At 45.8% G+C, this 16183-nt stretch overlaps 1 protein-coding gene across 2 annotated transcripts in view; it reads left to right on the top strand.

The window, feature by feature from the left end:
- The window catches only part of slka (STE20-like kinase a), a 134510-nt gene that overhangs the window by 78565 nt on the left and 39762 nt on the right, over window positions 1-16183 (top strand). For both annotated transcript variants that reach the window (XM_063071440.1, XM_063071441.1), the window contains exons 6-9: window positions 375-569; window positions 812-893; window positions 10462-10593; window positions 14107-15303. In XM_063071440.1, the coding sequence (XP_062927510.1) occupies window positions 375-569; window positions 812-893; window positions 10462-10593; window positions 14107-15303 (1606 nt within the window). The remainder of the gene's footprint in view (window positions 1-374; window positions 570-811; window positions 894-10461; window positions 10594-14106; window positions 15304-16183) is intronic.

Consider the following 16183-nt stretch of genomic DNA (forward strand, 5'->3'; position numbering starts at 1 on the left):
TGGGAACTGATGGGGTGACGTATGTCAGGAATGGATTGGGGGGTGCATCGGTTGGGAATGGACAGGCTAAGTGTGTTGGGAATGGATGGGGGACATCTATTAGGAATGAATGGGGTAAGTCTGTTGGAGTGGACCTAGGGTAGGGATGTGTGTTGGGAATGGCCAAGGTGATGTCTGTTGGGAACGGACTGACCTGAGCCTGTCTGCATTGTGTGAGGCTGGGCGCTGTCAGTTAGTGCCTGCTTGGTGGTGAATACTGCACAGGAAGAGACCGTTCAGCCTACTGTGACTTTGTTGGCTCTCTAGCAAAGCAGCTAGTTCCCTTCAGTGGCCTTGCGAATGTGCGGTGACTGGTTGTGTCCATGTTTTTCCAGGATGGCCCCTGAGGTGGTCATGTGTGAGACATCGAAGGACAAGCCCTATGATTACAAGGCTGACGTTTGGTCGCTGGGTGTCACTCTGATTGAGATGGCCCAGATGGAGCCTCCACATCATGAGCTCAACCCCATGAGAGTGCTGCTGAAAATTGCTAAAGCCGACCCCCCCACCCTCGCTCAACCTTCTCGCTGGTAAGTGTGCATACAGGAACGGCGGTTCTTAGGTTAAACTACTGAACCAACGACTTAAATCCTGACCACAAGTCCCAAGCAGAGGGTTGGAGAATCTGAATCAGTTTGTAATTAAAACTAACGTTACAGACCTGCTGTTGTGTGCAATGCATCACCTGTCCTTCCCTGCTCTTTTCTGTACCTGCCTCTGGAACCAAGAGATGTGAAGCCCCTTCTAATGGGTGGTGGCTTTCTCTTCACAGGTCTCCCGAGTTCAATGACTTCCTGAAGAAGGCAGTGGAGAAGAACGTGGAGCAGAGGTGGTCGTGCCAGCAACTGTTACAGGTGAGTTTGAGAACCTGGGTGGAATGGATACTGTGCTTTCTGACCTCGATAGGTGAGCAGCTGTGTAAGTAACACTGCAAGCCTTCCCAGTTAGTAGTATGTGTGGCATGGTAGTGTAGCCATAATTGTAATGCTTTGCAGGGCCAGTGATCTGGGTTCAATTTCCACCACTGTCTGTAAGGAGTTTGCACGTTCTCCCTATAACCGCATGGGTTTCCTCTGGTTTCTTCCCACATTTCAAAGATGGACAGACAAGGTTAGTAAGATCTGGGCATGCTGTGTTGGTGCTGGAAGTATTGTGACACTTGCAGACAGCCCCCTGCACATCCTGGGACTGTGTTGGTTGTTGAGACAAACGGTGCATTTCACTGTATGAATCAATTCATATGTGACAAATAAAGCTAATCTCAATACACAGCCCTAAGATGCATTGTGACAAATTCCAAGCTATATCTGAACAACAGTAGGCAGCTGGTTTAAAGTGTTGCCTCAGTGTCAGTCTAGATTATAGTCTCTGGAGATGAGTTTAAACTGGTTGCCTGTCACCTAAAGGCGTGAGAGCTGCCACTGGACAAACCTGAGCACTCTCAGCAGGTTATTGACTGGGGGAGTATTATACCTGGCTTCCCAGGGTCAGCATGGGATGGGTCTACTTGTTATGTTTTGCAACTTTAAAACATTAAAACTAATTAAAATGAAGGTGGGTGTCCAAAAATATGGGTGTAACTTCTAGTTTACTTAAAGTGAGGCGCCCATATAAAGTGTGGCATGATGTATGCAATTAACTATTTTACATACAACCTGTAATAATTAGTTAAACAAACAAAAATGCTTAATCAACCAATATATACAAAAGATTACTCAAATATTACTGAAACATTAAATACACAACACTCCTCCCTGTTTAGCTATAAACTCCAACTCAATTTAGAATGCATTTCAACTATATACATGGTATATTATATAATACAACTATATATAGACATACACGGCATTGTTAGTTTTAAATTGTCCCATTCAGGTCAAAAGATTTCATTGCTGTGGAGGTTTTCTTACTCTTGTGGGATAACATTCTTCCTGACGAGGGGAATCACTCTGCTTGGCAGGTGAGACGTGTGGCTGTGAAATCAATCCCAGGTTCTGCGTCCTCCTCTGTAGCGGTTGCAGGAGTTGACTCTGAGACTGCAGGAAGTGGTTCTGATAGCTCTGGACACATTTCCTCTCCTTTTCCCTCTCTGGATCTACTTCGATCCCTTTCTTTTTTCTCTCATGTTCTTTCTCTACTTCTCCTTCCTTTTTCTTCTCCTCACTTGTGCATCTTGATCTTGGGAAGGTGTATTCAGTTCACTGGAGTGTTCTCACATTAATCCTTCTATTGCTCCCTTTATGACCTGATCTCACCTCTCGGTTTCCTCAACCACAACATCATCTGACGAATCTGTTTTCATATTTCCATTGACTCCTTTTTTTTGGCCTTCCAGTCATCCAGCTAGGCTTTGGTCTTTGCATCTGCTTTTACAAGCAGTTTTTTGTTTCCCACTTGAAGTTCATGCAATAGCCTTAATGCATGCAGAGTAGATTCTCGATCTTTATACTCACAAAACTGAATGCTTGCAGCTTTCCTGAAACTTCTTGAACTTTCTTCCAGCTTAAAACGAAGCCCTATTTTGCGAGTAACTGCCTGATTAACATATCAGAAGCTTCTTCAGATATGTTGCCCACAAAAAGTATTGTTGTCAGACCCCTGCTTTTGTCACTTTCATGCTTCCTCTGAGTAGCATGGCCTTCCTGGGTCCAATATGCTTTCCAATCCGAGGCTGGAGGCACAGAGGTTGGCACCAACAACAGTTTGTCCTTTGTTGGGCAACGTTCACTGTGTTCGGCACGGAGACAGTAGTGGCAACATCCAGTGCCTTTCTTTCAGTTGACTCTATTTCAGGGGATTTGGCATGCAAGTGATGGATGGATTTCCAATCAAGTTGTAGTTGTCTCACCCAATCACATCCCCACAATGCTGGTCCTTCTGTTTTTACCACATTCAAGCTCAGTTTGGCTTGTTGGTTGTTGTATTTCACTGTTACGGATGTCATTTCCACAGGGGTTAGCTTTTCTCCTGTATAAGTTCTTAGTTGAATATCTGCAGGCTTCAGTTTGATATCTTTGAAATGCTGGTTTGCGGAAGGATTGAAGCAGCTGAACCACCGTCCAATTCCATTTTAATTATTGCCGTTCACTTCCAGCATAAACATATTGCTTATCTATTATTAATTTTCACACTGTTATTCTCAATCCTATGTCGCTCTCATCAATAGCAGATTTTTCGTCAACAGCATGCAGACTAGTGCTCTTTTTGAAACTGCAACTTGACTTTTTAGCATTTTCTCTGTCCTGTGCAGACCTTTTAATTTTGTCTAACAAACATAAAGTATGTGTCGTATTTTATTGCACTTCAAAGGGTTAAAGGTTCATTTATTATCAAAGTATACAACTCTGAAGTTCTTCTTCTCCAGATAGCCATGAAACCAAGAAAGAAAAGAACGGCAGCACAATCCAACCCCCAAATTTCTCCTCTTGCACAAAAAAAATGAACAGAACAGAACAGGAACATTGACACAGAATATAAAAAAAACTATGACTGAAAAGAAAGTCCATAGTCCAAAACCATATCCATATGCAAAACACAGAAACCTCGGTAAAACCTCTGGGGACAGCAGCAGGCCACACAGTTTCCCCTCTCCGGCAGCAGAGCAATCCCACCAGCGATCAAAAGGCAAGCAGCCTGCACTCACCTTCCACATTCGCCTTGATGTTTCAATCTTCCTTGTCGCTTTAGTTGACGAAATGGAGTCGAACATTGGCTCATGCTTCCCGCAGCCTCCTTGCCATGAGGTGAGTGCTCACTGTCTCTGTATCCCGGAATCCTCTCGGAAACTGCAAAATGCTGGATCACCCAAACAATCTACACACTGCAAATCACAGGCTTCAGCAGTTCCAGAAACACATTCAAGATGGAAAACAGACGTAAAAGACATAAAAGAAGTGAAATAAATAGTTTTGTGGTCCATACAGAAGATGTTGACCTTGCAAGTGTTGTACACAGGTGCCAGTTTGACCAAAATTTTTTTCTGTTCAATTATTATTATCATCTGGAATTCACAGTTTATGAACCCTGAATTCTTCTGTTTACTGTCCTAAAAATTCAGTTGTGTCTTCCTTTCCGAAGAACATGACTACTTTCGATTTAACTCGACCGTCTGCACGTGCTGGGGTGCTTTTTAAATTGCCAATGCTGTCGCTGCATTTTATTTTATTTCAAACGTCTCGCTGCGCTTAACAGGTCGGTAGCCATCTGGAGTTCTTTTTAAAATATCACATCGCCAATGTTATGTTTTGTAACTTCAAAACATTAAATTAATTCAAAGAAGAGAGGAGTCCAAAAATATGTTTATATCTTCCAGTTTACTTAAAGAGAAACACTCATGTATCACGTGGTAGCGTGATGACATTGGTAATTAACCCATAATTAAACGAACAAGAATGCTTAATCAACCGATATATACACAAGATTACTCAAAAATAACTGAACTAATAAATACACAACACTACTGATGTCCTGTCACTCATCTAGAAGCTCTCCCATCACCGAGCTGCTCTAACGCTGGAGTGGAACTGTGCTTCCTGGTCATAAACAGTCCACTTACCCAAGGAGTAGCAGGCGTAGCTGGGAGGTTCAGTCCCCTGGTCCGGCGGAACTGTCAGTTTACTCATTTGGTACAGCAGCTGGTTTCTATATCAGAGCAACCCGTCAGAGCGGGCAGATTTAGAGCTCGAGGCCAACAGCTGAGCAGTAGGGAGAAGGAGCTGCTCTGAGTTGTGTCTGTTCACTTCTTCGAAGGTGATCGGGAAAATAACAGCTTCATGTCTATCGGGCTGTGCTGTTTTGGGCCAACACCCCTGACATCTGTGAGTACAGCTGAGAGCCTGTGGGTTATGTTGCTTGCGTTAACACTGGTATGAGTTTCACTGCATAGTTTGTCAACTCCTGGTTGTATGAGTCTGCAGTGCGTTTTGTACAGAGTGACTCTTGGTGCTTACTTTACTTTATACTTTATACTTTATTGTCGCCAAGCAATTGATATTAGAATGTACAATCATCACAGCAATATTTGATTCTGCGCTTCCCGCTCCCTGGATTACAAATCGATAGTAAATATTAAAAATCTAAATTATAAATCATAAATAGAAAATAGAAAAATGGAAAGTAAGGTAGTGCAAAAAAACTGAGAGGCAGGTCTGGATATTTGGAGGGTACGGCCCAGATCCGGGTCAGGATCCGTTCAGCAGTCTTATCACAATTGGAAAGAAGCTGTTCCCAAATCTGGCTGTACGAGTCTTCAAGCTCCTGAGCCTTCACCCGGAGAGAAGAGGGACGAAGAGTGTTTTGGCTGGGTGGGTCATGTCCTTGATTATCCTGGCAGCAGCACTGCTCTGACAGCGTGTGATGTAAAGTGAGTCCAAGGACGGAAGTTTGGTTTGTGTGGTGTGCTGCGCCATGTTCACGATCTTCGGCAGCTTTTTCCGGTCTTGGACAGGACAACTTCTATACCACGTTGTGATGCACCCTAGAAGAATGCTTTCTACGGTGCCTCTATAAAAACTAGTGAGGGTTTTAGGGGACAGGCCAAATTTCTTTAGTTTTCTCAGGAAGTAAAGGCGCTGGTGGGCCTTCTTGGCGGAGTGGACTCTGCTTGGTTGGACCAAGTCAGGTCATTTGTGATATTGACCCCGAGGAACTTAAAGCTTTTGACCTGTTCCACTTGCGCACCACCGATGTAAATTGGGTTGTGCAGTCCGCTAGTCCTTCTGAAGTCAACAACCTATTCCTTCGTCTTGCTGACGTTGAGGGATAGGTTATTGTCTTCGCACCATGCCACCAGGTTCTTAATTTCCTCTCTGTACTCAAACCTATCATTACCCGAGATACGGCCTACAATTGTGTCATCAGCAAACTTATATATTGAGTTCGATGGAAACTTGGCTACACAATCATGCGTGTACAGTGAGTACAGCAGGGGGCTGAGTACACAGCCTTGTGGGGCACCGGTGCTCAGAGTGATTGTAGAGGAGAGCTTGTCCCCTATTTTTACAGCCTGGGTCCTGTCTGTGAGGAAGTTGAAGATCCAGCTGCAGATCTGAGTGCTTCCTCCAACTCACTCATCCTCCATTTGATCTGCCTTGTCTCCCAGTCCAGCAAGGTGTTACTTTAAAATATTTTAGTCATCTTTGTCTTCACACTTCTGAAATATGTCCATGCCTTCCATCTGGTATACAACCACTCCCTGACTTCTGGACCATGATTGCTCCCCATTGGTATCTTGTTTTTTGGCTCATGGGTCTCCAAGCACTCTCGCCTCTCTGCCTCTGTGCATCCATAAGAACATTCCTTAAAGCCTAGCTCCTTATCAGACTTCTGGCCTGAGATTGCTGGAGTTAATTATTTGTCTAGTATTTCCCAATGACCCCACCCCAGGAGCTGTTGTCAGAGCCTCCTCTTGCATTGAAGTCACCAAGGATGATGCGATTCTCTGCTTTAGGAATGTGGCATTAACTGACCGCAGTTCTTCATAGAACTTGTCTTTGGCATCATCTGGGTTGTTCATGGTTGGGGCGTAAGTGCTGACGGTGGTGACATGCTTCCTACTGTGTGACAGGGGAGCTTCTTGGTCATGAGTCAGTCATTTACACCATTTGGAGGTCCAACAAGCTTGCTAGCAATCTCCATCTTCGCTGTAAGTCCAGCCCCAGCCTCACATCGGTCTTGCTTTCCTCTTCCATCCAAAAGAATGTATATTCCGTGCTCCTTTCACAAAGTTGGCCCTCTTCTGCAAGCCAGGTCTCCCTCAGGGCTGCGATATTGATGCTATATTGGACTAAGTCTCTCTCTATTAGATGTTCTCCTCTGAAGTGAGAAGAATAGTCCATAATTTTCTCTTTGATATATTTTGACCACTGTGATAGGGTCCCTGGCAGCTACGGTAAACTGTCCAGAGAAAGAATGGAAAGACGATACATAGGACACTTTCTTTAGCTCCTTCCTCACCATGGAGGTGAGCAGTGCATTCCTGAAAGGGCTGCTCAGTCACTCAGGTGGTTGCTGAAAGCCACTACTGCCCCATAGGATAACAACCCTATGGCCAGATCTGCCAATTATATAGGTTTTCACCTATGCTTGTCAGTGTATCCACCCCTGCTGTTTCATCGCTAGCCTGTCACCACGGGACTTAGGTTAGTTTGGGATGGGAACGATCGATGACAAAAGTGACATGCGCAAAGACAGTTTAAGATGAGGAAGAGTTGTGCATTTGCGACCTCACTCACTCATCTGAGACCATCTGTATCCAGCGGCAAGGCAGAGTGAAGACGGCTGGAGATAGAGTCAGATGAAGTGGATGACCATGACATCCTTAGTGCTTCGTTACACTCTGAGCACACCACAGTGCCTTGCTGCGTCCACCCTCCTGCCCATTGGGCCAAACTGGTGATTACCTCTGCACAGTCTGCTGGGTCAAGTCTTTGCTAGCTTGGGTAGGCAAGTCCAAACTCACTAAGGGTTTGAGACCCATTGGTTATCCTCACCTACTTTGGCCCACTTGTTGAAGTAGCTTACCAGCGTGTGGCTGCTTGAAGCCACAAGTGAGAGCTGAGTGCCAAGTGGGGACCAATGGTGGACGAGCTACTCCCAGGACAGTATAATGTGCCAGCCCCATCAGAGGTGCTACCCCTCCCTGACACCCCAGTCACCAATCCCTGATCCCTGTTGTGTGTCCCTAGTCACAGGCTGCCATTTAGGAAAGCTTCTTTCTACCACCACTCTCTGCTTCTTATCACCAAGCCAATTTAAGACCATAAAACATAGGAGAAGAATTAGTTCATTCAGCCCGTCGAGTCTGCTCTGCCATTCGATCATAGCTGAATTGAATTCCCATTCTCCTGCCTCTCTCATTAATCTTTGACAACCAAACTAATCAAGAACCTGTTAATCTTCACTTTAAATATACCCAATAACTTGGCCTCCACAGACATCTGTGGCAATGAATTCCACAGATTCACCAACCTTCATGTGAAGAAATTCCTCTCATCTCTGTTCTAAAGGGACATCCTTCTTTTCTGAAGTTGTGCCCTCTGGTCCCAGAAGAGGGCACAGTGCACCAGATAGCGTGCATATGGAGAATGGGAGCGTCTAGGGCCAGAGAGCACAGCCTCAGAATAGAAGGGCGTCCCTTTAGAACAGAGATGAGAGGAATTTCTTTAGCCAGAGGGTGGTGAATCTGTGGAATTCATTGCCACAGACGGCTGTAGAGGCTACATCATTGGGTATATTTAAAGGTAGAGATTGCTATGTACTTAACTAGTAAGGGTGTCAAAGGTTATGGGGAGGTGGCAGGAGAATGAGTGAGAGGAAAAATAATTTAGCCATGATCAAAAATGGCAGAGCAGATGCGATGGTTCAAAAGGCCTAATTCTGCTCTTATGACTTATGGTCTTACAGAAAACAATAAATTGGGTAAACTGTCAAATTAATGCAGTGGAAGTCAATTCGACAAATCTGCAGAGCTGTCTGAGGATGCGACTGGCAGAGTACATATGGGTGAATTAGAATCAGAATCAGGTTTAATATCACCGGCATATGTCATGAGGTCTGTTAGCTTTACAGTAACAGTACAATGCAATTCATGATAAATATAGAACAAATAAATAAATTGTTAAATTAACAATACTGCAAAAACAGAAATAATTTTTTTTAAAAAGTGTAGTGTTCAAGGGTTGAACGTCCATTGAGATGTCAGATGGCAGAGGGGAAGAAGCTGTTCCTGAATCACTGAATTTGTGCCTTCAGGCTTCTGTACCTCCTTCAGGATGGTAACATTGAGAAGAGGGCATGTCCTGGATGATAGGGATTCCTAATAATGGACACCGCCTTTCTGAGACACTGCTCTTTGAAGCTATCTTGGATACTACGGAGGCTAGTAGCCATGATGGCGCTGTCTAATTTTACAACTTCTGATCCTTTGCAGTCGCCCCCCACCCCCCCACCACCCCCATACCAGAGGGTGATGCAGCCTGAGAGAAAGGTCTCTACGGTACATCTGTAAAGCTCTTTGAGTGTTTTAGGGACAAACGTAATCTCCTCAAAAGCAGTGGATGTGGTTTATTGTACTTTCAGAAGTCTTTCAACAAGGTACCAGACAGGTGGGATAATGTGCTAGCATGGATTGAGAATTTGTCAACAGACAGAAGCAGAGGATGGGGGTGATTATCCATTTCAAATGCTATGGCTGGTGGGGCTACATGAGTGATGTGGATGAGGTGACTGTGTGTAATGTGTCCCAGGTAAGGTCACGGCACGAAGTTTGCTCCTAGCGTGGGTTGTGAGAAAGATGCAGAATGACTTCAATTGATATAGTCAGGCTGAGAGTGCGAGGATCAGCTGATGGACTATAATGTTAAAATTGTAATGTTAGCCACTTCGGGAGAAGAGTGAGGAAAAGAGATTGAAAGGTGTTGGTGTTTGGAGGGATCTCGGAATCGTTGCAGGTGTATCATTGAGAGGTAACAATCAGGTCCCACAAGCACTTTGGAAGGGTACTGCAGTCCAGGTAATTTCTGCATGAGTATTTGAATACACACATGAAGATGTTTTACTGTACAAGGAATTGTACAGGACTTGGGAAGGTTACATCTGGCCTGTTGTGACTGGTCTGGTCTATCTGACTGAGGAAGGATACACATATGATTCACTTGGGATTCAGCTGGAAGGGGCTGTTGACCTGTGGCTAGGCTGCACTATTTTGAATTTAGAAGAATAAGAGATGATCTTGTTGAAACATTAATAATTCTGATGGGAGTTGACAGGTAGAAGCAGGGATGATATTTTTACCAGCTGGGACACCTCTACCAGGAGTCACAGCCTTTAAGTCAAAGGTAGAGACTCATCACTGAGCTTCTATAAGGCAGAAATATTTCATGTTAAGGGAATGAAGGAAAGTGGGATTTGTGTAGGAATGTAGGAGTTCAAAGGTGAGCCACTGTGACCTGCTCCTGACTCCTCTTTGTTCAGAAGGGTGCTATCAATATACATAGAAGTTGTTTTAGCAAAGTTTAAACAAAAACTTCTAGGTTGTACAAAAAACACATCAGTGCCCGAAGAAGAGGAGGAATTCTCCATTTATGGCCCGTTTTGGGGAATGTTGCTGCACAAGGGTTAACCTACAGGTGCTGAAAGCCCACAGCCTACTGAGTTTCAGATCTGCCGTTTTCTTTCCGCTCATGTTTCATGTCACTATGTGAATCTGAAGTAGCAGTGTTTCTCTGGAAATGTTGCACGGACTTAATGTCTCTGTATTTTCCAGCTTAACGCTGTGCCAAGTGCTGCTGTTCCTAGTGCACTGTTATGGCAGCGGCTGCGTGGTGTACTTCCTTTCCACTGCCACAGGCAGCAATAGCAATGAAGTGCGTGTGTGTGTGTGTTGGACTGTTCAGTCTTAACTCTGACCCTCTTTCCTGGTAGCATCCATTTGTGGCGAATGTCAACAGCAATAAGCCAGTGAGGGAGCTGATCGCAGAGGCGAAAGCAGAGGTAACGGAGGAGATTGAGGAGAGCAAGGAGGATGAAGAGGAAGAAGACTCAGAAAGTGCTGCGGTGAGTGGCAGAACCTTTTGGAAAGTGCTGGGTGAGTAGCAGAACCTCTCAGCACACTGTGTCCCACTAACACTGGTGTAAGCTCCATATACACTTGCTGATGTATCCTTCTACCCATCCACACATTGGTCAAGTGTCTGAGTGCTCTGAGGACACAGTGTTGTAGCGCTTAGCGTAATGTTTTACAGCACCAGCAACTGGAGTTAAGCTGTGCCGCTGTCGGTAAGGGGTTTGTACATTCTTTCTGTGACTGCACAGATTTCCCCCCAGTTGCTCCAGTTTCCTCCCACATCCCAAAGTCATAGGGAATGGTAAATATTAGTAAGCTGTGGGAATGCTATGTTGGCATCAGAAGCATGACAACACTTGCAGCCTGTTCTCAGCACATCCTCGGACTGTGTTGGTCGTTGACACCAACAACGTATTTCACTGTGTGCTTCGACGTAAGTGTGAGAAATAAAGCTGAGCTTTAAACTTTTATAATTTGATGCACTGATGACATTTTTAACATGTAAGGTGGCCATTTAACCATCATGTCTATGTCAGTCAAGAAATAATAACCCAGGTTAATCCCACCTCCAGCTGTGTGCCTCAACGCTGCGGGTCACAGCTCATCACACACATATCCATGCACGTGATGAGGGGCTCTGCCCCCACCCACCACCTGCAGAGTGAAAAATTCTCCCCTCCATTTCCTCATCCATTACACTGAGTCAATGGCCCTTGGTTTTTGTTTTTCTTCAGTTCATTGTATTTACTCCAGCTGGGCTCCTCAATATTGTTTTTCCGTGGCCTCCTCCATTTCCAAGAAAGAATTTTCCTACCTTTTCCAACCTTCCCTCGCAACTATACCTGACAACGTCCTCATAAATCTGCTTTGTACCTTCTCTTTCTACCTGCCTTGTTCTGCAGAGTATTGTGAGCACGCCATGTCAGCACCAAAATGTGCAGCAACAATAGCAGGCTGCACATCCTTGGGTTGGGTTCGTTGTTAGTGCAGATGACGCATCTCACAGTATGTTTCCATGTACATGTGATAAATAAATCTGAATCTGATTCCACTCCTTAGCTGTGAAGAGCATCCTATGGTTCCTACGTCTCTACCTCCCTCTCTTTCCCACTGTCCTCCTTCCAAAACAATCGGCTGACTCAGAGGCTCATGGAACACTGTGACAAGTTGATGTGTGTTCAGGTTGGGAAGCCCAAACTATGATCCAGGAGAATTCTGATCCGAGGCAATCCTTGGTGTCACTACAGAAAGGTTGCATTCTGAAAGAGAAAGTAGATTCACAGAAGCAGGCTCTTCGGCCCGATTTGACGATTTTAAACAAGAAAACAATTCGTGCTAATCCATTTTATCCTTGTTGGGCCCACATCTTTGCTGTGCCTGTCCAAATCTCTTTTAAACATTGTAATTGTAACTGCCTCAACCACTTCCTCTGGCAGCTGGTTCCATTACCCACCACCTTCTGTGTGGAGAACCTTGGCCCTCAAATCCTCGTTAAACCTTTCCCCCCCATCTTAAACCTATTCCCTCTGGTTTTAGACTCTCCTACCCTGGGAAAAAGTTTGTGTCTATCTACCCTATCTATGCTCCTCATCATTTTATAAACTGCTATATGGTCACCTCTCTGCCTCCTTTGCTGCAGCCTTTCCGGTCTCTCCTTACAATTCAAGCCCCCAGTCCAGGCAACAGTCTTGTGAATGTTTTCTGGCCCCTCTCTAACTTTATGGATATTGCACTCACAATCCAGGTGCAATTAGAGGGCGATTTTGGAAAGGAGAGCAAAAGCATTTAAATAAATTTATTAAATTAAGTAATTATTTTAAGACAGGTATGACATGGCAGGTGATGTGTTGCTGTAGTATGTGAGAGCCAATAGAAGGCATAGTGTTCTATGGAGGCACATTTTCTGTAGCTCGACTGAGATTCAGAAACTGTGTGCATCAGAGAAGTGGAATCATATCCAGACACTTCTCCAGGGAATAGACGTGGTCCATCACTAGGACCAGAATGGTGTGATGCATAGTGAATCAAGTATGGAGATCAGCACTTGCACTTGTCACCAAGTTTGCGCCTTTTCCATAACCACATGGATTTTTCCAGGAGCTTTGGTTATCTACCACATCCCAAAGATGTGCGGCTTAGCAGATTAAATGGCTGCCGTAAGTTGCTCTGGTGTGAGTGATGGAATCTCGGAGAATGTGCGGGGAAATGTGGTTAACGTCGGATCAACGTAATTGGGTGGTTGTTGGTCGGTGCCAACTCAATAGGTCGAAGGGCCTGCTATCCTGCTCTGTGACTCCATGGTGGAGATCTGCGGTGTGCTACTGGGACAAATCTATTCACCAGTGCTGGTCAGGACACCAGTGCCTCATGTCTCTATCACCAGCTTATTTACCCATCACACATGGTTTCTCATTCCCCAAGTACTGTGGGATTTGCTGTTTGTCTTCTTCCTGTAAGACTGTATATTTGAATTTATCCATCTATCTACCTACCTACCTACACTCACAACACGCTGGAGGAACTCAGCAGGTCGGGCAGCATCCGTGGAAACGATGAGTCGACGTTTCGGGCTGGAACCCTTCATCAACTGAAGAGGGAAGGGGCAGAGGCCCTATAAAGAAGGTGGGGGGAGGGTGGGAAGGAGAAGGCTGGTAGGTTCCAGGTGAAAAACCAGTAAGGGGAAAGATAAAGGGGTGGGGGAAGGGAGGCAGGGAGGTGATAGGCAGGAAAGGTGAAGAAAGAATAGGGGAAAACACAATGGGTAGTAGAAGGAGGCGGAAACATGAGGGAGGTGTTAGGCAGCTGGGGGAGGGGGCAGAGTGACATAGGGATAGGGGAAGGGAGGGGGAGGGAATTACCGGAAGTTGGAGAATTCTATGTTCATACCAAGGGGCTGGAGACTACCTAGATGGTATATGAGGTGTTGCTCCTCCAACCTGAGTTTAGCCTCATCATGGCAGTAGAGGAGGCCATGTATGGACATATCTGAATGGAAGTGGGAAGCAGAGTTGAAGTGGGTGGCTACTGGGAGATCCTGTCTGTTTTGGCAGACGGAGCGGAGGTGCTCGATGAAGCGGTCCCCCAATCTGCGTCGGGTTTCACTGATGTAGAGGAGGCCGCACCGGGAGCACCGGATGCAATCGATGACCCCAACAGACTCACAAGTGAAGTGTTGCTAGCTACCTATCTATTTATTTAACAGAACTGTAACAGACCCTTCTAGCACAGTGAGCCCGCACCACCTAATTACACCCACGTGACCAATTAACCTACGTCTTTGGAACGTGGAAGGAAATAAATCAGAGCACCCAGGGGCAATCCGCATGGTCAGGAGAACATGCAAACTCCTTACAGACAGCGGTGGATTTGAACCCAGGTCACTGGTGCTGTAAAGCGTTAGACTAAACTCTATGCTGCCTGAATGATTACTGTGAACTAGGTATGTTATATTGAGATAGCGTGGAGTGAGGCAGTAATGTAATTATGTTGTTGTTTCTCTCCAGGCTCTGCCGGGACATAAGCGTGCCGCCTCGGACATCAGCACAGCCAGTTCCGAGGATGAGAAACTCTCCCAGTCTCCGTCCATCCTCGAGTCTGTCTCTGAGAAGATGGAGACCGAGACCATGGAGGAAAACACAGACAAGAGCAGCGACAAGCTGTCAGATGAGGGGATCGGCACCAGCGAAAGTGAGAAGCCTGAGAGTGACAGGATGATGGAGAATAATGTTTCTGATGCCAGTAATGAAGAGCTACAAGCAGGCAGCGAGAACCTGGAGCCTGCCGCACCTGAGGGAAAGTCTAAGATCGAGGAGCCCAGCGCAGAGGTCCCAGTGGCTGAGAGCAGCACTGAAGAGACTCCAAAGGAAAGTGAGGCATCTGAGAATGTTAGAGAGCCACAAGAGGAAAAGGACACTAAGCTGGAAGGAGGAAAGGAAGACGGAGTGGAAAAGAAAGTGGGAGTGGTTGAGGGAGACGCTGAGAAAGGGGATGAAGTAGCCAAGGCTAAACTGGCAGAGCAGGCCGGCGAAGTGGCCAAGGAAGAAGATTCCACCAATGTGGAAGATGTTAGCCTGAAACCGAAAGAGAGTGACGTTTCAGCAGACGTGGAAATGAGTGCTGGAGATGGGGACCAGAAAGAAGCAGAGCAGGCTGTGAATGCTCCAGCTGCCCCAGAAGTGAGTGCTGGAGACGAGGGCCAGAAGGCAGTCGAGCAGACTGTCAGTGTTCCAGCTGTTACGGGTGAAGAAAGAAAGCAAGAGGAGCCATCCACAGACTTGGTGGATGCTGCAGGAGTTCCCCTGAAGCAGGCTGTAACTGAGAATCATGTAAAACCAGAGGACACGTCTGATACGGGTGTTGAGGCCAAGCTCCAGCATGAAATCAGGCCTTCCACAGCGGAAGGAGGGCCGAGTGGGGAATTAAATGAGGCACAGACTGTTGTTGAATCCAGTGTGAAGGAAACTGAGAGTGTGAGCCAGATGGACACAAAGCCAGAAACTACCTCTGAAATCACTGACACTGTAGAGGTGAAGAAAGAAAATTTAGAGCCTGTTCCTCAATCGAAGAGCATGAGTAAAGAGAAGGAGAAAGATGCAGACTCTGGCAGCGGTTCGATGGCTGACAGCAGCAGTATCGATCTGAATCTGTCCATATCCACCTTCTTGTCTCGCAATAAAGAAAGTGGATCAATATCGCTGCAGGTAACAGCTCCCCTGCGGGGACAACGATGAACAACACACACAAAATGGAGGAACTCAGCCAGTCATGTAGCATTGATGGAGAGGAATAAACTGTTAATATTTCGGACCGAGACCCTTGATCAGGACTGGAAATGAAGGGGTAGTTTCTTTCCAGTACTGGTGAAGAGTCTCAAAATGAAAAGTCAGCTGTTGGTTTCTTCCTGCATTTTGTGTGTGTTGCTCAAAATTTCCATCTTCTTCAGAATCTCTTGTATCTGTGGGACCATTTTATACTGCTTGTCTGCTCATTTATTGGTTATCACTCCACTAGATGGCAGAATGTCTGTGCCTGGAATTCTAGTACACCAATTTTCCAGCTTTAATTTAGCCAGCAATATCCCTAATGTTTGTGGAAACTTTTTTTAAATCCTAAGCTGGCAATTGATATCAGTTCAAAAGCAGCACTTGAACGCTCCCATGTAATATGCCGCTGTGTTGTAGGAACTGCAGGTGTTAGCAGTTAGATTTCTTGTCCTGGTCTCACCTTCCCTGACAGCTCTGACTTGGGGAAGTTACACTTGATGGGTTGCATTGCAGCCCATTGGGAGGGACAGGTGCATTGTATAGTGATGGGAACAGAGCTGCCAAGGCAGACGGGGAAACTTTTGCAGGTTCTGCAGGGGCAATGCATGCGGGAGGTAACTTCCTTATGCAAGTGGAAGGGTGTGCGTGCGCGCGTGTGTGTGTGTGTGTGTGCGTGTACGTGCATGCGTGTGTACGCGTGTGTGTGTGTGTGTGTGTGTGTGTGTGTGTGTGCGTGTACGCGCGCACGCACTTCTGAGAGCCCAGTAGTGTAGCTGAAGGTCCCTTTGACTTTGAGAGTAACCAGCTATGTTCATTG

This window comes from Mobula hypostoma, chromosome 19, assembly GCF_963921235.1.
Source record: "Mobula hypostoma chromosome 19, sMobHyp1.1, whole genome shotgun sequence".
In the NCBI taxonomy this organism is placed as follows: Eukaryota; Metazoa; Chordata; class Chondrichthyes; order Myliobatiformes; family Myliobatidae; genus Mobula; species Mobula hypostoma.